The sequence below is a fragment of the Protopterus annectens genome, chromosome 5.part0, assembly GCF_019279795.1.
Source record: "Protopterus annectens isolate FY-2018-M chromosome 5.part0, PAN1.0, whole genome shotgun sequence".
Taxonomy (NCBI): Eukaryota; Metazoa; Chordata; order Ceratodontiformes; family Protopteridae; genus Protopterus; species Protopterus annectens.
This window is the reverse complement of record NC_056735.1, coordinates 664,479,656-664,501,069: the sequence shown is the minus strand read 5'-3', so window position 1 is coordinate 664,501,069 and position 21,414 is coordinate 664,479,656. Positions and strand designations below refer to the sequence as shown.

General features: G+C 39.3%; 1 protein-coding gene across 3 annotated transcripts in view; it reads left to right on the top strand.

Annotated features, from left to right (window-relative positions):
* The window catches only part of LOC122802746 (glycogenin-2-like), a 1,303,570-nt gene that overhangs the window by 1,154,691 nt on the left and 127,465 nt on the right, over nt 1–21,414 (top strand). For all 3 annotated transcript variants that reach the window (XM_044072514.1, XM_044072513.1, XM_044072515.1), the window contains one exon: nt 2,742–2,852. In XM_044072514.1, the coding sequence (XP_043928449.1) occupies nt 2,742–2,852 (111 nt within the window). The remainder of the gene's footprint in view (nt 1–2,741; nt 2,853–21,414) is intronic.

Sequence of the window (21,414 nt, the reverse complement as noted above, 5' to 3'; positions counted from 1 at the left end):
TCTCTCTCTCTCTCTGGGTCTCTCTCTCTCTCTGGGTCTCTCTCTCTCTCTCTCTCTCTCTCTGGGTCTCTCTCTCTCTCTCTCTGGGTCTCTCTCTCTCTCTGGGTCTCTCTCTCTCTGGGTCTCTCTCTGGGTCTCTCTCTCTCTCTCTGGGTCTCTCTCTCTCTCTCTCTGGGTCTCTCTCTCTCTCTCTCTGGGTCTCTCTCTCTCTCTCTCTCTCTCTCTCTCTCTCTCTCTCTCTCTCTCTCTCTGGGTCTCTCTCTCTCTCTCTCTGGGTCTCTCTCTCTCTCTGGGTCTCTCTCTCTCTCTCTCTCTCTCTCTCTCTCTCTGGGTCTCTCTCTCTCTCTCTCTCTCTCTGGGTCTCTCTCTCTCTCTCTCTGGGTCTCTCTCTCTCTCTCTCTCTGGGTCTCTCTCTCTCTCTCTCTCTCTCTCTGGGTCTCTCTCTCTCTCTCTCTGGGTCTCTCTCTCTCTGGGTCTCTCTCTGGGTCTCTCTCTCTCTCTCTCTCTCTCTCTCTCTGGGTCTCTCTCTCTCTCTCTCTGGGTCTCTCTCTCTCTCTCTCTCTCTCTGGGTCTCTCTCTCTCTCTCTCTCTCTCTGGGTCTCTCTCTCTCTCTCTCTCTCTCTCTCTCTCTGGGTCTCTCTCTCTCTCTCTCTCTCTCTCTGGGTCTCTCTCTCTCTCTCTCTCTCTCTCTGGGTCTCTCTCTCTCTCTCTCTCTCTCTGGGTCTCTCTCTCTCTCTCTCTCTCTCTCTCTCTGGGTCTCTCTCTCTCTCTCTCTGGGTCTCTCTCTCTCTCTCTCTCTCTCTCTCTCTCTGGGTCTCTCTCTCTCTCTCTCTCTCTCTGGGTCTCTCTCTCTCTCTCTGGGTCTCTCTCTCTCTCTCTCTCTCTCTCTCTGGGTCTCTCTCTCTCTGGGTCTCTCTCTCTCTCTCTGGGTCTCTCTCTCTCTCTCTCTGGGTCTCTCTCTCTCTCTCTCTGGGTCTCTCTCTCTCTCTCTCTCTCTGGGTCTCTCTCTCTCTCTCTCTGGGTCTCTCTCTCTCTCTCTCTCTGGGTCTCTCTCTCTCTGGGTCTCTCTCTCTCTCTCTCTCTCTCTCTGGGTCTCTCTCTCTCTCTCTCTCTGGGTCTCTCTCTCTCTCTCTCTCTGGGTCTCTCTCTCTCTCTCTCTCTCTCTCTGGGTCTCTCTCTCTCTCTCTGGGTCTCTCTCTCTCTCTGGGTCTCTCTCTCTCTCTCTCTCTGGGTCTCTCTCTCTCTCTCTCTCTCTCTCTCTCTCTCTCTCTCTCTCTCTCTCTGGGTCTCTCTCTCTCTCTCTCTCTCTCTCTGGGTCTCTCTCTCTCTCTCTGGGTCTCTCTCTCTCTCTCTCTGGGTCTCTCTCTCTCTCTCTCTGGGTCTCTCTCTCTCTCTCTCTCTCTCTCTCTCTCTGGGTCTCTCTCTCTCTCTCTGGGTCTCTCTCTCTCTCTCTCTCTCTGGGTCTCTCTCTCTCTCTCTCTGGGTCTCTCTCTCTCTCTCTCTGGGTCTCTCTCTCTCTCTGGGTCTCTCTCTCTCTCTCTCTCTGGGTCTCTCTCTCTCTCTCTCTCTCTCTCTCTCTCTCTCTCTCTCTGGGTCTCTCTCTCTCTCTCTCTCTCTCTCTCTCTCTCTCTCTGGGTCTCTCTCTCTCTCTCTGGGTCTCTCTCTCTCTCTCTCTCTCTCTGGGTCTCTCTCTCTCTCTCTCTCTCTCTCTCTCTGGGTCTCTCTCTCTCTCTCTCTCTCTCTGGGTCTCTCTCTCTCTCTCTCTGGGTCTCTCTCTCTGGGTCTCTCTCTCTCTCTCTGGGTCTCTCTCTCTCTCTGGGTCTCTCTCTCTCTCTCTCTGGGTCTCTCTCTCTCTCTCTGGGTCTCTCTCTCTCTCTCTCTCTCTGGGTCTCTCTCTCTCTCTCTCTCTCTCTCTGGGTCTCTCTCTCTCTGGGTCTCTCTCTCTCTCTCTCTCTCTCTCTGGGTCTCTCTCTCTCTCTCTGGGTCTCTCTCTCTCTCTGGGTCTCTCTCTCTCTCTCTCTCTCTCTCTGGGTCTCTCTCTCTCTCTCTCTCTCTGGGTCTCTCTCTCTCTCTGGGTCTCTCTCTCTGGGTCTCTCTCTCTCTCTCTCTCTCTCTCTCTCTCTCTCTCTCTCTGGGTCTCTCTCTCTCTCTCTCTCTCTCTCTCTCTCTCTCTCTCTCTGGGTCTCTCTCTCTCTCTGGGTCTCTCTCTCTCTCTCTCTGGGTCTCTCTCTCTCTCTCTCTCTCTGGGTCTCTCTCTCTCTCTCTCTCTCTCTCTCTCTCTGGGTCTCTCTCTCTCTCTCTCTCTCTCTCTCTCTCTCTCTCTCTCTCTCTCTCTCTCTCTCTGGGTCTCTCTCTCTCTCTCTCTCTCTCTCTCTCTCTCTCTCTCTGGGTCTCTCTCTCTCTCTCTCTCTCTCTCTCTCTCTCTCTCTCTCTCTGGGTCTCTCTCTCTCTCTCTCTCTCTCTCTCTCTCTCTCTCTGGGTCTCTCTCTCTCTCTCTCTCTCTCTCTCTCTGGGTCTCTCTCTCTCTCTCTCTCTCTCTCTCTGTGTGCTTTTCTCAAGTCCTTTCATCCATTTCCATATATCGAGAATTGTACTTTGTGCTGATATTTTTCTACATTGGTAAAATGTTAACATAACCAAGGACCTTTCTGCCTTCCACTTACTGTCAGATAGCTGCTGATTGTAATTAAATACACCTACTGGTGCAGTTTATAGAAGTGACAGTTTTCTGTTTCTTACAGCAAGTGTACTCACCTGAGAATCGAACATCAGTTGCTGAAGTCATTCCTGTTTCCAAGGTGGCCTCCTTGCCTTTAGAACCTGCTGCATTTCCTGTCACTCAGAGATCAAAGGTAGGCAAATTCTTTGCAGAATAGTTGCAAAACAAATGTGTGTTGTCACTTGATTTGTAAGCCTTTTTAATTTCCGAATGTCTAAACCAGTAGAATTAACCTTTCAGGTAATTTAAGTGGATTGCCTGCTTCCATGGTTTTGGGGAATAAAAGCTCTGAAAAAACTGCCCATGTGATCAGTCTATCATCACAGGCACTTGATGTAGGTATCAAGGATGGGCAAGCCCGCTCTGGGAAGGTAGGGGTGGCAGGTCTCACATGGCTCATGCTGTTACTTTGACAGGGCCTTGGCTAGAAAGTAGAATCCCATCATGATAGAGTGCTGCTGCTAGGAAAATGTGCATGGTGACTGACTGGTAACAGTAGCCCCTGTTGGCCCATTTGAGAGTTTAGATGCACAGATATAGGCTTTCAGTTCATGTCTTGACCAGAGGATGGAATAGTCCACAAAATGGTCTCTGTCAGGCTGCAGGTAAGAGTACAAAGTGCTTTTTTCCTGCATCGATGATGCCTCCGCTCAGACAGCTTTGTCTGATCAAGTGGAGATTGTGAATAGGCTTGATGGTCAACAGGTACAGGGGGATAAAATCATTTTTTTTTAATTTGTCTGAACTATTTCATTACTGATCTTGGTAAATTGCAGCGACATGTCATTAGATGTGAGCTATTCTTTTGCTAAATGTTGATTCTAGTTTGAACATCTTGATATTCCAGCCTTGTCATTTGCCTTTGCATTTTTTTTAATGTCTCACTTACTGCAGAGCTTGAATTTGGACATGTACTGAAACAGGAATCAAGTTGATAGAGAAGTATCTGCAGGACTGCATTTGATCTTTTCAAGTGAATGAAAGTTGTCATCTGGATAATCACTGCTAGGTCATTCATGATGCACAGAGCCAAATTTTTGAAAACATTTAAAAGCTTCAGACATCCATGTTAAAAAAAAATAAAATGAATAACTGACTTTTGCATCAATAACATTGAGGATGTAACTCCATCTGTAATGCTGTTAAATAGTTGCAAATCTTTGGTCTAGTTAGCAGCATGAAAGTGCTATTCCATCTGTAAACGAATGGCTAAAATTGTTCTTCATTTGGTCTCTGACTTAACTGTATGTATTGATGTTGCATGAAGAAGGACATGTAGAACTGTTTAAATCTTGTCCTACTTATGGTAACCTGCATTTTTGCTGCCTTCTGGATCTTTTGACTGAGGTCTTCCTTGGGTCAGACCATTTACTTGGTTACCTAATACAGCCATAACTATGATAGAAGCATAGCCGGCCATAGGCAAACTAGATGGCCACCTAGGGTACCGTTGTAGGAGGGGAGCTTTTTTAGTAATCTGGATGATATAGGTAGACCAGGATGGGGACACCAGATGGTGTGGGGGGGTGTTGTGGAGCCCTTTTGCCTAGGGCACCAGTTTATCAAAGGCCGGTCTTGGATAGAGGAGTGCAGTGCAAGCTGGAAATCCACTGTACCCCTCTATTCAGTAGGTTTATAGCTTATATCTATTGTAGTCACCACCCTTCTGTCCCTTTAACCCTAAAACACCAAAATTAAAACCTTTCACATGTGGTACACATTCATTGCAAGGAGGTGCTGGCAATGCTTGCACCTGTGGAGTTTGAGCTCACTCTAGTAGTCTTGTAATGTTTTGCATTGTTGTAGCCTATGCAGCTGTATCTCCGTTTTTAGATGCTGGTAACAGTGAAGCCCCACAACACAATGATAAACTGCGTCATTGAGCAACAATGGATTCCAGTGCTAGTTTGTGTACCACTGGTGAAGCTCATACATGTTGGAAGGATAAACTGAATACAGCTTAAGTTTACATTCCACTGTTGGTTTCATACCATTGAAAAAGCTGTATTTTCCTTGCTTTTTTCCCTAGTATTTCTTTATTTTTTTCCCTAGTTATTTCCTTATTTTTAGTCTGGATGTTTTGTTGCATGACCATAGCGATTAGCACTTTTTAATTCAAAATATTATAGGTTCATAGGCTAGCTACCCTTGAAGCCATTTTAAGCCTAGTCAGTTTCCCTTTGTGCTTGAATTAACCTGTCCCATTTGGTGGTAGATTGGTCTTGCCCATCCCATGGGAGATAATTAAATAACACACTTAGTGAGAATAACTGGGATCATACCATAGATAATTTGAGGGAACCCATGCATGGAGTAAAGCATTTAGGAAATGCCTCTGTCCATTAATAGTTCAGGGGGCAGTCCTGTGGGTAACTATTCTGTTTTTAATCCATAGATCCAAGTTGTTAGACTATGGACAAGGGATGAGCTTTGTTTTACATAGGTGGGGAGTCTGTTCCAGATCAACAGTATCCTCTGCTAGATATACTTGTCCCTCCAAACCACTTTGTTACAGAAGAAGTTTAAATTCCTAGACAGTATTTCTGATTCCATTTGACTTACTAATGTGCAGTAAATCCATCAGTATTGGGTCTGAGGATGCTTTGTATGCCAGACACAAGACGCATCTTGGCAGTCTGTAAGATGCAGGGTATAGTAACAAGGCTTCTAGCGAGTCCCTGCAGGATATACTGTTTGTCTTGTATCCTTTAAGTAAAATATCAGAGTGCTAATTGTTGCATGTGTCTGGACAGAACGGCAAAAAGCCTCAATTGTACTCCATAACTGGCCTAATGAGGGCTGAGTAAAGGGGGGGAGGGACTATGACATCCCTTGAACCAATCATATTTTTTAACCAGGTAGGCCCACTGGACACTGTCCCTTTTCAGGTTTGAACCCGGAGCAATGCCTGGATAAGTGACTTTCTGAAAGTCATACAGTAGACAAGGGCTGAGGAAATTGAACCCTGTACTACAGCAACTACAGCTTGCAACCTTAACCTCTGCAGTGACTCCCTTTGTTTATAAGCTTTGTAATATAGGAGGATGTTCTTATGACAATGGACAAACGTTGGTCGAAAGGTTATGATTCCAAAAGGTCCGCTTGATATAAGCTGATGTTGCATTGGAACAGTGTTTCATTTTGTATTTAAGCTTGCCGAGAACTGTTGAAGGGTTAGTTAAGTAGGTCATTCTCTCTGAACATTTTAACTTTATGTAATTTAAGCTTGGTGAATAAGGCGTCAAAGGTTGATTTATTTAAAGCTATTTGCAGAGATGTAGCCATTCTCAATTCTCGTACTTCAACTTTAGGCTGTGGAGCAAAAAAAACCTTGTACATTTTAAACACTAGATAACTGCTTGTTATACCATACATGAAACACTGAAGTGCTTCAGTCCTGACTGCAAAAGCAGCAGTAGCATTAAATTCTGAATGCCAGTACTATCTAACAGATTGGCATCTGTCGATTGTGCCCCCCTAACACCTGACAACCAGGACAGTTGCTCCCTTTTCCCCACCATAGCTATGCCTCCGATTATTTGGTTAAAGATTTAAGCCAAAATACAGTACAGAGAACCTTATGAGCAGCACAGGTAAGATTTCCATTTTCATATACTTGTATAGTGAGGTTCTGGTGCAACAGCTTATGGGAATTTACTAGTTATTTGATTTGGAGATGTATGTTTTATGTTTAGTTTTTGAAAGTTAAGGCAAGAGTCCTCTTGTCTGAGGGATAAGCACCTAAAATGTCCATATTTAAGAAAGCTTGTAGTTTTGTTTCTTGGGGATTAATTCATTATAATTGTTAAGAACCCTTTTGTAAGATGCTATTTGAGTACTTTTTACATGTTGCCCTCAACTTAGTCGTACATTTGTAGTGCACACAGAGCTTCTGAATAGCATTTTGTCAATGATAGTTTGATATTTACCTTTTGTAAGAGTTTTGTACATTGGAATAATGTGGTCTTTGAAAGACTCTTATGATATTGAAGCATTAGAACTCCATTTAAGTGGTCCTTTTGTGCTTTGTTTCACCAAAAGAGTAAAAGTAATAGATCCACATGTACACAGGATGTTTTAAACTGTTATGCTTAACACAAAGGGAAATGGATTCATTTAGCAGTGTGTGATGTACATATGCAAGGTATTTGGCATTTGCTTGAATTCTAAATGACTGAATCCAAAGGGCTGAAATTTAGTCTGATTCTAATTAACTGAAACATTGCTTAGTCAAAAGTACTAAAGTGATGCCTACCTGCAAACTTGCACCTCCTACCCAAAAGCTAACTTTGGTTGCACGAACCACACATGAACACTTAAAAAAAAAACCATGAAATAGAAACTACAGCAGCAGCGATAGCCTCGTACTTACCTATGAACCTAACTGCCCTTGTGGACCAATTTAAGCCTAGCCAGTCACCCATGTTGAGCTCAAAATAACCAATCCCATTTAGTTATAGAATGGCCAATAGTTGTATATTACCCCTAATGACTAACTGGGGTCATACCATTGATAATTTGAGGGGATATTTGCATGGGATAAAGTATTTAGGTGCTTGCTCTGTCCATTAGTAGTACCAGGGGGTAGTCTTGTGGTAAGTTGTTTCCCATCCATAGATCCAAGTTGTGCTTGAAAATGGTCCAGGATGAACTTTGTGTGAATGGGAGGTCTGTTCCACAGTGGTGGTGTCCTCTGAGAGATATACCTGCCCCTCCAAATCATTTTAATATTGCCGAAGAGGCATAGATCCCTAGACAGACTATTTCTGATGCACATTTGACTTACTGATGTGCAGTAAATAAATCAGTAATGGGTCAGATGATGGCTTGTATGCCAGACAGGTGATCTCTCCGTCTGTAGGATACAGACTATAGTGATGGGGCTTTGAGTCTGTCCATGTAGGACACGTTTAGGCCTTGTATCCTTTTAGTCCTTTTGACTGCACTAATGAGAGCTGAGTAAACAGGGGCAATGACATCCCTAGATATAGACAAGTCCCTTTGTTTATAAGCTTTGCACTATAGAAAGACTTTCTTACAACAATACGTGTGTTGGTAAAAAGTTAGATCACTGTCCACAAATCCCAAAGAAACCAGGTCAACTCTTAGGGGTGTATTGTCAATGTTGTAGCTCTGGTGTAGGTCACTTCCTAAAGGATACAATAATGCATTTTTCAACATTTAGTTTCAGGCCATGATTTTGGCACCTGTTTGAGATGAACCTTCCTGCAGAATAGCTAACTCATTTGGAGATTTAGTGACTGCTCCTAGCTCACAGTCAACTGTAGATTATAATAACGCTAATCATCATTTTGCATATATCTATGTAATTCTTCCACATTCAAGTAAATGCTCTTCCAGCCACGTAGAAATTGTCAAATTTGTGAACAACTTTGGTTTCTAATTTGCCATTTGTTTTCCCTACAGTGTGCATCCTATCACCTCTATCAACTGATCTACCCTCACTGCCCAGGTTTGTCCTATACAGAAGTACGGTTACACCACTGTTTTGTAAAACTTGCTTTTAATCTTCTTTGGCATTTTTTTGTCTCACTATCTTGATATTCAGTGGCAGTTGGCTGCAACTTCTCTTCTAATGTTACCTCATCATTGAGAAATCCTTTGTTCTCAACCACCACCCTTCCCAGGTAATTGAAGTTGTTAACTTGTTCCACTTGTTTTACTTCTCTGTTTTCATCATGTTTGGATTTCCCCATTTGTTGCCGTTGACATCTGTCTTGTCTGTGCTGTTTCATTCCAGGCATTTTCAGCTTTGTACTCCATTCTTCTATCATTTGCTGAAGTTCCTCTATAAAGTCTGCTTGTAATGCTGCCACAACTGCATATGGCACATTTGATCTATCCTCTCTGACCTGTTTGCTAATGCAATCCCATCTCCAGCATGAAGAGCAGCAGATGATGAGATGAGCCTTGGTGCACATCCACTCCTGGGAACTCATCTGAGAGTCCAGACAGTGTTCATACTTATGTCACTGGGTCCTTGTACATAACCTGTACAATTTTGCTAATGTTTCTAGGTATTAGAACCATCACAGGACTGCCCACATCATCTTTCTTGGGACCTTGTCATATGCTTTCTCCAAATCTGGGTATGCGCAGTTCAACTTAACTCATCTCCACTTTTTTCTTCATTATCTTGTCTCACTGCAAACATTGGGTCAATTGTGCTGCATCCTGATCTGAATCTGAACTGCTTACTGGTCCTGTCTTTATAATACTTATTTACCATTCACCCGCTTCAGCACTTTCATAGCTGTTGGCAATACAGAGGTGTCAAACTCCTATCAGACTGAATAAATATCCTTTATTTTTGTACACTGGTACTAAACTGTTTATCCCATATGACTGGAGAATAAAGATTCTTTGTACCACTTTTAAGTAGATCCCAGGGGTCATTTCTCCCCTAACTTACCCAACATATTGATCATATCTGCTGTTATTTCATCTGAGCCTGCTGCTTTTCTTGATGCCGTTTTCCTTAGTATCGTTAATAGTTGTATGGTGGGTATGTTCCTCTTTCATCTTGGGCTATAAATGGGGCAGTACAGTTTCTGTGAGGTTTTCCATGTCTTTGTCCTGTGGACTGATGAACAGATTGTTCCTGGCATCCCTTACGAACGTCTGACTCAGTTTTACACAGAGTAGCTAGCCCTAACACAGTGTGCAGTCTGTGATCCATTTTATCCCGTGTAGAGGATTCTGCATACCACAAATGGTACCTAACCCTGCTTGCCTGCACAGCTCTTCTTTAGGTGACAATAGGCACCACCGTGTCTGTGCTACAGCCCACAACTTCATTCACTTTGGGTTGCACTCTGTTAGCATATCTGTGAAATTTGTGGTAGAAACCCCCAGAATGTTTTTGAGAAGTGGACAAGACTGTACAGACAATGTTGAGAACACGCAAACTCACATAGGTATTGGCCAGAGTTCAGATATAACCACTGTGCACCCTTGTTTGTGCTTGGGAGGCGAAGACTTATTCATTGACATCAGTGTCACTTGCAGCATAAGGAAATGTGAAAAATGTGATGAACAAAAAGATTGGTATCTGAAGTTGTTTGTTCTTGCTACTTTGCAGTCCTAAATATTTCTGGCAGAAAATCATCGGTCTCGGCAAAAGAACTAGAACAAATAAAAACATTGTGCTGTTCATGATAAGAAATATACCACTGGCATTTTTTTTTATGTGAGCTGCCAAGCTGACACTACTACCGAAACTCATGTTTCACTTCCAACCCATGCAAATAGAAGTATCTATGACTTTATAGCCGTCTTTGCCTTCTGGTAAACTATATTAAAAGAAACCTGTAAGGGGCTGAGAAAATTGCCTAGCTAGTTCTGATGGATGTTTGTCAGCCATTCCCAAATGCATGTGATATTTCATTTCCATTACCTCGTTATGTAATGAGTACCGTACTGGCATCTGGAAACTTTCTGTGCTAATACCACTTTCTAAACAGGCTCAACACAGCCTGAATCCCATTGAAGAATAGTTCTTACACTAAAAAAACAGAGCACTGTCTAATCCGCTAATACCTTTCTCAGAAAGTTAAGGATTCCTTAGCAAGCACTCAACACAGCTTTCACAAAGAAAATGCACTAAGACAAAATTTTCTTTCTTAAAAATACACTGCTCGAGATGCAAGGAAATGTAGTAATCTGGATTAACCAGACAAAGGATTTTGATGCCATTAAAGTGGTAAGCTCCTGTGAAAGTCATGGAATAAGATTAATTGTTTCAACTTGTCTTTGTAACTTGTCAAAATGGGGAAAAAATAACCATGTTTTCTCACCCAAGGCAGGTTATTCTGGAACTGCTACCCCTTTCCATTCAACATCTCATCATACCCTCATTTTACTTCATGCAAGTGAACTATCTCTCTGATCCAATGACCATTCTTACAGCACATTTAGCAAACATTTCACTTGATTTATTACTGAACCATTAAGGTGACAGTGGAGTGTTTTTTTTTCTTAAAGGACACTAGTGTTTTTCATATCCCATCAAGGAGTTTGACCTCTAATACATTCATGTGTATAGAAGTAAGGTTAGACATTGTACGTGTCCTATTGGGTCTGCTTTTATTTGTCGAAGTTATGTTTCTTCGACAAAAGTAAAACCTCAGTTAAGCGAAACTGCACTTAAACAAAAGTGCACTTTTGCGAATTCCGGTTCACCAAACTGGGAATAAAAAGAAAAACAGCACACTACAAAAGGCAGTTTAGCAGGAGGGCAAGCCCCCCTGCACACCCCATGTGGGGGACTGCGCCCCCATACCCCTTCTACTTTATATATACTACCTCCGAGATTGCAGTACAGTGGGGAAACTGGTATATTCGCTTATCCCCACTGTAGCATGCTTTAATGCAACAGTGTGCTGTTTTTCTTTTTATTCCCGGTTCGGTTAACCGGAATTTGTGAAAGTGCACTTTCGTTTAACTGAGGTCGTACTTTTGTTTGTCGAAGAAATGTAACTTTGACAAATAAAAGTAGACCTGTCGTATTACATATATGTTAATAAAACCCTTTCCAGAGTGCACTTCCTATATGGTACATGCCACAGAATTTCTCACTTGACTGAGTAGCTAGCTCCCTTCATTAAGTAGTACAGTTCTTGTCCTTTAATATAAATTCTTTAATCACTTCAAGTTTTCACAATAACTAAAAGTTATAAATGGCATGTATAAAACTGGATATGATTTTAACGTGCTTATGCAACAATCATCTCTCTGGTGCTCCGGATGGAAGGCAAAGTTGGTTCACAGCAAAGAACTGTTTAACTTGTTATTTATATGCATGATTCTGAATGTGAAATATTTAAATGACTCTGATATACTGCTTTTGAGTGTCTAATTGCACCTAAAATATCAGAGTGCAGTAATAGGATCTTTAAATGATTTTTTTTTTTGCATTTCAATCTCTATGATGTAAAGCAAGCTCCATGAACTTTGGAGGACTGTGTTGGACAGATAGCTTTGAGTATGCCTTTTTGAACTTGTAACTGCAGTTCAATTATATATTTATAGCTGAATGCTATGTATGGGCTGTAGGAGCAATTTTTTCCTTTCTTTACACTTGTGCAAGCATAGCATGGGTGTGAACCCCTCCCATACTTGCTTCGGGGGGCTTGCCCCTCCATTAAAAAAAGCTCAGTTTGTGTTAGGTAAATCCGTGATTGTCTGCATCTGGAATGGCTTTTCATGTGCCGCCTTTTTGAGTTTGTACTCTGACTTCTAATGGGTATGGTCTGAGCCTAGTTCAGACAAATACATCTCTGGAACCATAAATGTTACTAGAAAACTATTTGTGCTAAATAGTTTGACATTTAATCTTTAAAGTGGTTGGTTTCATTTGACTCCAAGTCTTAAACTAGATTTTGAGTCACAATAAACACTGTAAATATTAATTTTTGTGATGTTATGGAGGTATCCTAAGCTGTTTATACCATCAAGTAACAGTACTGCCACAGCCATTTTTTCATATGGCTGTAAGCTTCCATGTGAGGCTTAAGAGTTCTGTCACTTGATTGTTGAAATGTTTACAGAAATATGAAAATTACAATGCAAATAGTATCCAAATATTCAGTATCTTTTTAGCTGCAGTAGACAGAGACCACATCAATATGGCTGTTTTACATCATGTAAGCTACAAGCTAAAATCTCTAATACTTTATGTAGCATGGTTTTGGAATTATTTATCCAAATATAAACAAGCAATATTTGACACCTAAAGGCAACTGTAGGATGTAACTGCAAAAATGCCTCAATGTCACTAGGATGTAAATACACACACCTTTACAAGGACAACCCAAGAACACTTTCTGGTTAAGTGACTTGCTTAATTACTCAATAGATAAACTGAGAAAACGTTCCCTTCACGGTCTTTACCCAACACTCGAGTATTTTGAATAACTGATTTAATAAAAAATTACATCAGTTTACATGACTGAAGTAATTGATTTGGCCTGCAAAATCCATCATGCTCAGTAGGAAATTAATGAGTAGGTGCACAAATCTGCTATCCTCTTTTCATTTACTTAGTCTTTCTTACCTTTGCAGCTGTCCCAAGAAAATATCGAAGTACTTAATGAAGGTCTAGGGCTAGCTCAGACCTTTGTTTTTTTGTGGGCAGCAGACCTTGAAGTAAGATCTCTGATTTTGCTTCTTGCTACTTAACCCATTGCATGATGTTTTAGGCTGCCAGAACTGTCAACATCCTAACCATCCCTTGCCTCTGCGTAAATAGAAGCTAGAGTCTTCCCCTCTGTCATTGACTGTTGCTGTACAAAGGAGAACATTTAGAGATAGTGATGGTTTGAGAAAGCAACATTACAGGATATAATATCCAGCAAATTACCAGTTGAAATGGATCTGGCTTGAGAAGACTAGGGTAAGGGGAAGGTACCCAGATGCCAAGCATAAGATCCTTAGACTTGCTGCTTTTTCAATCCCCTGCTTGGTTTAGAGCACTTAACTTATTCTCATTTTCTAGTGAGTGGTTAATTGATAATCTTTCAGGTCACATAATCCACTTTTGCAGTGAAGAATCTGTTCTGGCCTTGACTGCAATAATCAGATCCCCTCAAATATCAGCAAACATTTCTGCCAAGGTGTGGAAGAACAAATGGTCGTTCATATAATTTGTTTGGGTAGGTGAGTTCTTTGAGAAACATTTTCAGGTATGCATTTAGGACATGACAGTTAACAGAAAACATATGGAACAGCTTGCATAGCTCTTGCATGTTCATGAATATGTGCATTAATATCTACTTAAAGTGCTTAAAAGCTTAAGTAGACTTGGCTTTGTGCAGAACAGAAGAAAAAAATTGGTACATATTGAATGAGCAGCATTTAAAATTAAACCCAGAATATCAAAAATGTGGCTAGATTGTTGTCAAATTGCGAAGTAAAATTGCAGTGACCAACAGGTTCCTTTGGAATTCTGTTCTGTGCTTATGCAGTGCTTGAAAATACTAAACGTAATTTCTAGCTTTGCCCTCCAGCACTGGTTTCTTCCTACAGTCCCTCCCACTGTGTATGATCATGTTTGTTGACTTAGCTTAGTTTTATGCATCACAGCAAAAATAGCTTACTGATTTGTTTTTCTCTCAGTTCAGAAAATTGGAACTTGGCTCATCCCACTCCATTCGCCTTTTGGGCTCTCTGCTCCCCCTACCCTGCCCCCAATTTCCACCCACCCCCAGCAGCTTTACATTTGAACTCTCTACACCACTCCGTCTTAGCCTAACACCTATCATAATGCCCCTCTCCTCCAATCAAGCTTCCTTATCCCCTCCCCAATCCCTACCACTAACAAATGAAATACTTTCAGAACAGTCACAACTCGTTCCTCCCTAATAAAAGCCTACTGCTACCCCTCCCTACCATCTCCAAACTATATAACTCCATCTCTCTACTACAACCACCCAAAATCCTCCAATAAATACTCAACACTAACATGTGTCTGCAGACAACACTCCTCATAACCCCCACTATATGCGTACTACTCTGTCCATTACTACAAGTAACTACCCTCACATCATTTACCTTCTCTCCTCCTTCCCCCACCACCACATCTACCATCAGTTGTCTTGCCAGTTTTTCAAACATCTCCCCACCTTCTACAAACCCTCTCCACCAATACAAAATAAAATCCTTTCAGTATACACTCAGAACCATCATTACCCCCAATTGCTCTACTACCAACTCCACTAACCTCACTAGTTCCAAACAAACATCTAAGCAAAACCACCCATCCTTCATAGTCTGTCTCCACACTTTGCCTTTATCTGGCGACATCCACCCCCAACCCTGGCCCCAACTGCACCTCAAGCAATAACACCAATTATTCTCAAACAACCCCCCACAAATCCTATTGCTTGGTAACAATACCCAAAGCCTCCGTAACAAGCCCAACTTTCATGCTTGGTTCTCCCATAATAAACCAGACATCATTGCTCTTACTGAGACCTGGCTCAAACCTAACATCAAAGATTCTGACCCCCCCCCCCAGCTATCAAGTAATCAGATCTGACAGGCCCTCTAAAAAAGCAGGTGGAGTTGCAATAATGTTTACTTAACCCCATTACTATAATACCATACTCCAACCACATTCCACAGTTTGCCAATGCAGAAATACCAATTGCCTTGTTAAAACTCCATTGACTACTTCAATAATTCCTTCATAGACTCACTAAACAACCAAGCGCCAATGCGCATAAAACAGTAAAAAGTAATCCTGCCCCATGGCTAACCAGTCCCACCAAAGATACTAAAAGAAGAAATGGCAAGAACAACTCGCTAAAATACTCACTAAAATTTAATATAATGGTTAGGACTTTCATAAAGAATGTCTATACTTCCTCAGACTAGTCTGAGGAAGTATCGACATTGTTCTTTACAAAAGCACTAACCATTATATTAAATTTTAGTGAGTTTTTTAGCGAGTTCTTGCCTTTTTTTATTCTTAGCAGTTTTGGTTTTTTTTCATTTTGCTAAATCCCACCAAAGATGTCCTGCACCTCAGAGACAGAACCCTAAAGTAATACACAAAAACCAAGACTACCTCTCGCTGTTTAAACTACTCTAACCATGAAAAGAAACTAGTTCATAAAGAGAAAAAAAAATACTACAGTAAACTTCAATCCAGCCACAATCTAAACCCCCAAAAAATTCTGATATACCATCTCCTCCCTCTTTAACCCAGGCACCAAGAAAAATCCATGCCAACATTGCAAAAAGACATCACAGGAAATAGCATCAGTATTTAACTTTGTTCATAAACTATAACTGACATTACTGCCAGCTTTCCTAATAATAGCAGCATGAATAACTCTTTTTCCTGACTCCCCCTCCCAAACTTCCCTACACTCCCCTACCCCAAACTCCCTCCAACTTTACATTCCAACTAGTCCCCACTACAATTATAAAAAGGCTACTCTTGAAGTGCAAACCCTGCTCAAATGCTCCAAATAACTTGCCACCCATGTTCATAAAGGCCACTGCTAAAGCCATCTCTTAACCCTGTTGGTATCCTGGTTAATAGCTATTTTGGAACCTTGCATATCCAAATTGTGGAAAAAGGCTTGCATCCTCCCTCTCCACAGAGGTGGCAAAAACAATGATATATCCAACTTCCACCCAATTTCCATCCTCTCATCAATTTTCAAGTTACCAGAAAAATGTCCACATGAGATCATGCCCCATCTCATCCAAAACCACCTCTTATTTCTGTCACAGTATGGCTTTCGACCTGGTCACGGTACACCTACTGCCCTTGTATCATCCCTCGCCACAATTAATGGAGCCCGTGACTCTGGGGAAACATGTAACCATACTTCTATATCTTTCAAAAGCCTTCCATACAGTCTCCCATCCTTTGCTACTATCACAACTCTCTTGTTTCTCTCTCTCTTCCCCACCACTATACACTGTTTCTCAAGCTAGCTTTCAAACTGGTAACAAACCATCAATTGGCAAAACTCCATCTCATCCTATTTGAATATCCCCTACCAGAGTTCCACAAGGCTCTATTCTTGACCCCCCCTGTTCAATATCTTTAACTTGCACACCTCTATCTCTGATGCCAATGTAATTCAGTATGCGGACGATTCAGCAATAGTCTGCTGTGCCAACTCAGTTTCTAATCTATTACTTAAAACACAAACTGCTTTCTCTACCACTGGATCTTGAATGTTCAGCAACCACTTAGCTCTGAACACAAACAAAACTAAAGTCATGATTTTTACCCCATCCAAATCTACCATAGTACACAAAGATACTTTCAAAATCTGTAACCAAAATAAATCCCTAATAGAAATCGTCCTACACACAACTACTTGTAGTCATAGATGAACAACTTAATTTTTGATATCGATGTATAACAAAATCAAAAAAATTCAAAACTTTGATTGCTTTGCAGATGCAATCAATACCTAACCCCTCCTCCAGAAAAACCCTCGTGTCCACCTACCTTCTTCCCTCTCATGTATGGCTCTCCTCTACTTATCACTCTCTAAGCCTCCCTAAAAGCCAAGCTGTAATCCTACTACAGCAAGATTTCTAAATTTGCAACAAATTCAAAATACTTCTCCCATCACTGTAATGCAATTTGGCCACTAAATTGGCTTGAACTACCAAATTACCTTGACTACTTAGAACTTACTACTGCTCACAAACTCTTATTCAGACTCTGACTGCCCATCCCTTAATTCCATCTTCACCCCTACCTTACTAATAGGCCCCTTAGATCTGAAAACAATTTATTTCTAGTTCACAAGCCTAAATGACCTCCTGGACAACTTATCTTCTCTGTCCCTAGCCAAAAAATGGAATGCTCTCCATTATCTCTCGTAACTATCCATAACCCTGTCAATTTTAGCACTTTTACCTCTCTATAACCCAGAACTGTACTTGTTCCCAATCTTCTAATAACCTCCTCCCATGAAACTTTTTAACTCTCTTCTATACTTGCTCATCACTCAATATATATGCCTCGACTCCTGTCTAGCATCCACTAAAAAAGTCTATATGCTAATTAAAAACTATGCTTATACATGGCTAATTTCTAAAACCCGGTTTCAAATTTCCAATGTATATTACTCTCCATGTGCTTTTCGATCTGGTAAACACACAATATTGTAATTGTATAACCCTATTTTAAGATTTTACTGTTTTTGTACTGTGCAACATCTGTTACTGTTTTCTCCCCAGGCTTCCACTGAAAACTGGCTCAGTATGGCCCAGTGGACTTCCTTGGTTAAACTGAAAATAAATACTGAGAGCTGCACTGTATTTTTTTTTTTTTTGGAACTGTGAACTTCTAGACCATTTACCACATCACAGCTTGAGACAGTGATACACTGCCATAAGCCTTAGAAAACTTCAGATAAAGGGCAGCTACAGGATTACCTTTGTCCCAGCAGGAAGACCTATGCAGTCAGTGTTTGACAACAGTGGTGTCATTTTCATGAATTCACATATTGAAATATGTTTTTCCAGGTGTTTGGTTTGTTGTAGCATTCTTTCAAGTGCTTCTGCTGAGGTGGACTTTCGCAAGAGGCCTATAGTTTTCAGTCTTGTCTTTATTTCCTTCCTTGGTTAATGCTTTTAACTCTATGCATAAGTCAGGCACTGTACTGTCACTTATTTTATTAATTTAAAATTTGCAATTAAACATTATATAGGAAATTACCCTATCCCACTCCATCTCAGCTGTAAAAAAAAAGTCAGTAATTGGTTGTAATTGCCATATCAAAAATTTGATAATTCATAGAGACCTCCATTGTCAAAGGAAAATTCTGAATTTCTGAAGAATTTTGTACAGACAAAATTAAGCATCTGTTTATGCTTGATATAAAATTCTACATTCATGTTTCAGAGAAGAAAATCATTTAAACAAAAAAGCCAGAGCAAGTAAATGCAATAGAGTAAATGTTTACCCCTTGAATCTTGACAAGACCACAACATATGTTTGCTGTTACCTTTATGACCACAGCCACACCAGCATAATTTGAGGATTTGCCCAGCCCATAATCTCCAGAGAGAGGTGTATAATTTTCTGCCAAAGTGTTTTATTTCTAATGATTTAAGATTTAATTTGATTTCAGACCACAGATTTTCAATGGGTTTAAATAATTGCCAAAACTTTCAGATTCCCATGTATGAATTATTGAAACAAATTGTAAAGAACATTAATTTGTAAAGTGGTTTCCTTTAAATATTCGAAATCTTAGAGAAATGAGCATTGAAGATTGGAAAAATCTGCCTCATTTAACTAATTATAGTTTTTTTAAATATTTAAATTTTATTTTAATTAGCTCAGAACTTGTATTTTTGTATTAATAAAATTCCTTAATGGAAACTGAAGAGATTTAATTGATAAAATTTGGATCCATCCAGTCTGCTAAATTCATATCTAGCCATGGGAAAATAGATATCTTAATCTTTGTTTAATAAAGTACATCTCATTTTTTAAATAAGTCAGTCTACAATCTCAGTTGCCAGTCGGCATTAAATATTAGACTGGTAATAGTTGTATAAATTCCAGTTTGAGATTTTTATAATATTATAAAAGGAAAGATAATGAATCTGTAATTTGGATGCATCATAATGTTCAAAGAAATTCTTAGGGAGCTATCACCCACCAAAAATGTCCACATTCTTTTGACTTTATTAAATCATTTTATGTCCAGGGGAATAATGACCTTTTGTAAAAAAGACCAATCTGGATAAATGTTTAATTTGTATAAATTCTGCTAGTAATATATGTTGCCATTGTTGATGGTATTGCTCATACTGTTATAAATTGTTCCACTGAAAGTAGTTTTTTGTTTTAATAGAAAAAATCCAACCTAAATATTTATTTTGTCAGCAGTAGATGAGCTGATTTGTATTTTCAGTGTAAGAATTAAATGGTAGAAACTTAGATTTAGTAAAATTAATTTTAAAACTGGTTAGATTTTTTTTAAAGTAGTGCTTGAATTGTCAAATAATTTTCTATGGATATTAGAAATGGATTAATATTTTAAAGAAATAAGTGATAAAGGACAGTCCTGTCTCCTTGCATTTGAGTAATGATTAAACGTTGACCATTGATTTTTAATTTGTGTAAAGATAGGTGTGACACCCCATCCCTATGTGTAAAATGAGAAAAGGGGTTTGATGGATAAATTGGTAAAGGCAAGTTTATACTATGCAGATGCTGGAATAAAGGATCACAAGTAACCAAATCAGCTTTTTTGTCAAATGAAATAAAAAAACAGTTGAAGTTTTGCTTTCATTGTAACTTTTATGTTAGAATAAAATAGCTTGCAATTTGATTCATTGAACTTTATTCCCCAGAATAAACCCAAACTGATGATGAAAATGATCTTTTTAACCTCCTATCTGAAATTGGATTACTTGTACAGCAGTTTTATAATTGGTATTAAGTAAAGCTGTAGGATGTTTATTGTCTTTTAGGTCTTTTACTAAATTTAAGATTAAAGTCATGCACATTAGCAAAAAATATACATCAAAGATAGGGAATGTCTCTGTTAAAGTTAAAGCTCTTTGTGGAAAGACACACACACACATGCATATACACATACACACATAAATATTACATTCCATGGTTGTATTATCTGGACCAGGTGCTTTATTTGAATTTCAAAATTAATGAAATTTGTTGATAGGTTAAAATAAGAAATTTTCCTTACTCTAGATTTCAAGATGAAGTCTCTTAATTTTCCTGGTTTGAATTGTAAGAAGTTGAAAGTCTGAGTGAAAATGCATCAATATCAGAGGTTTTTAGTTTTGTACCTGATGAATTTATTTTCTCTATGTAGTTAAAATTTTCAGAAAAAAGATCTTTAAAGAATGACCATGGCACTCCAGAATAGTATCTATCTTCAATTTTAAAGTTTTTATCCATCCAGTTAAGCATAATCAGTTTTGAAAGTAATGAAGCATATTTTTATAGTTTATAAGTTGATTTAAAATAGAAATTTGATCTTCCAATAATTTATATTTCTCTTTATTTTTTGTAAAATTGTATATTTGAATAAAATGACTGCTGTATATTTAATTGGTGCCCAGTTAGTAGTAAAATGAGTTTGGTGGGTCTAATTATTTTCCCAATAAATAGAAAACAAGTTGAAAAATAGATTTATGTATATAATTAAGGCTTTTATTTGTAAAATTTAAAAAATGGTAAAGGAGAATGATCTGAAATGGCTCTGTGTAGTTTAATTTCTATAAAATAAGTTAACTATTGAAATGAGTCTAGTCTAGCAGTAGCAGGCTTTTGTTAGCTTGAATCTGTGTGTATGTTCATAAGAGGAAAGTGATTTGTAATTCCAAAGAAGACTGGAAGCTTCTGAGGGATTTCTGATTTATTAATCTTTGAATTTGATTTAAAGTAAACATTTAAATCCGCAGATAGTATAACATGAAAATTTAACTGGGGCCATTTAATTATTTTTAAAAAGTCATAATTTGTAAATGGAATGCATAAGGAGCTTAATATAATGGTAACATTTTGATATTTCATTTTTACTAATGCAATTCTGTTGTAGTCACAAAAAAGTGAGTTATATCAATATAAATTGTAGTGAGTCAAACAGTGACTCTCTTAGGTTTGTTTGCAGAGTTGATTAAACCAGAACTTAAAAGGCTTCCTATTTAAAAAAATGTTTTCCTTGTACTAGACAGACCTCTTGGACTATATCAGAGGAGTACATCTTGATCAGCATAATTAATTTGCATCTCTCTGGTGATTCAAATCATTTATATTCAGTGATATTAATCTGTTATGGACAAACATGATTTGACATACAATAACACTAATGCATTAAGATTATAAGTGTCTCTGTTTTAATACACCAATATTTTAGTAATAGCTATTAATACTTAAAAAAAATTCCCATATTGCTGAGAGATACCACTACTATAAAAAGAAAAGAAGCAAAACGGTAGAAATAAAAGTTGAAATTGTAAAACAAAGTTCTGAAAAAAAAATACAAGGTGATAATGCTCATTCGAGGAGTTTCCCCATTATGTTGGTCACGGCAACGTGTTTAAGGCTGTAAGTTCAATATGTGCTGACAAAATTCCTTGTTTGTTATGAAATTTGCTGGAAATTTAACCCTGGTAACTTTAAAGCATAGCTGTTTCCACAGACTAGAAAATGA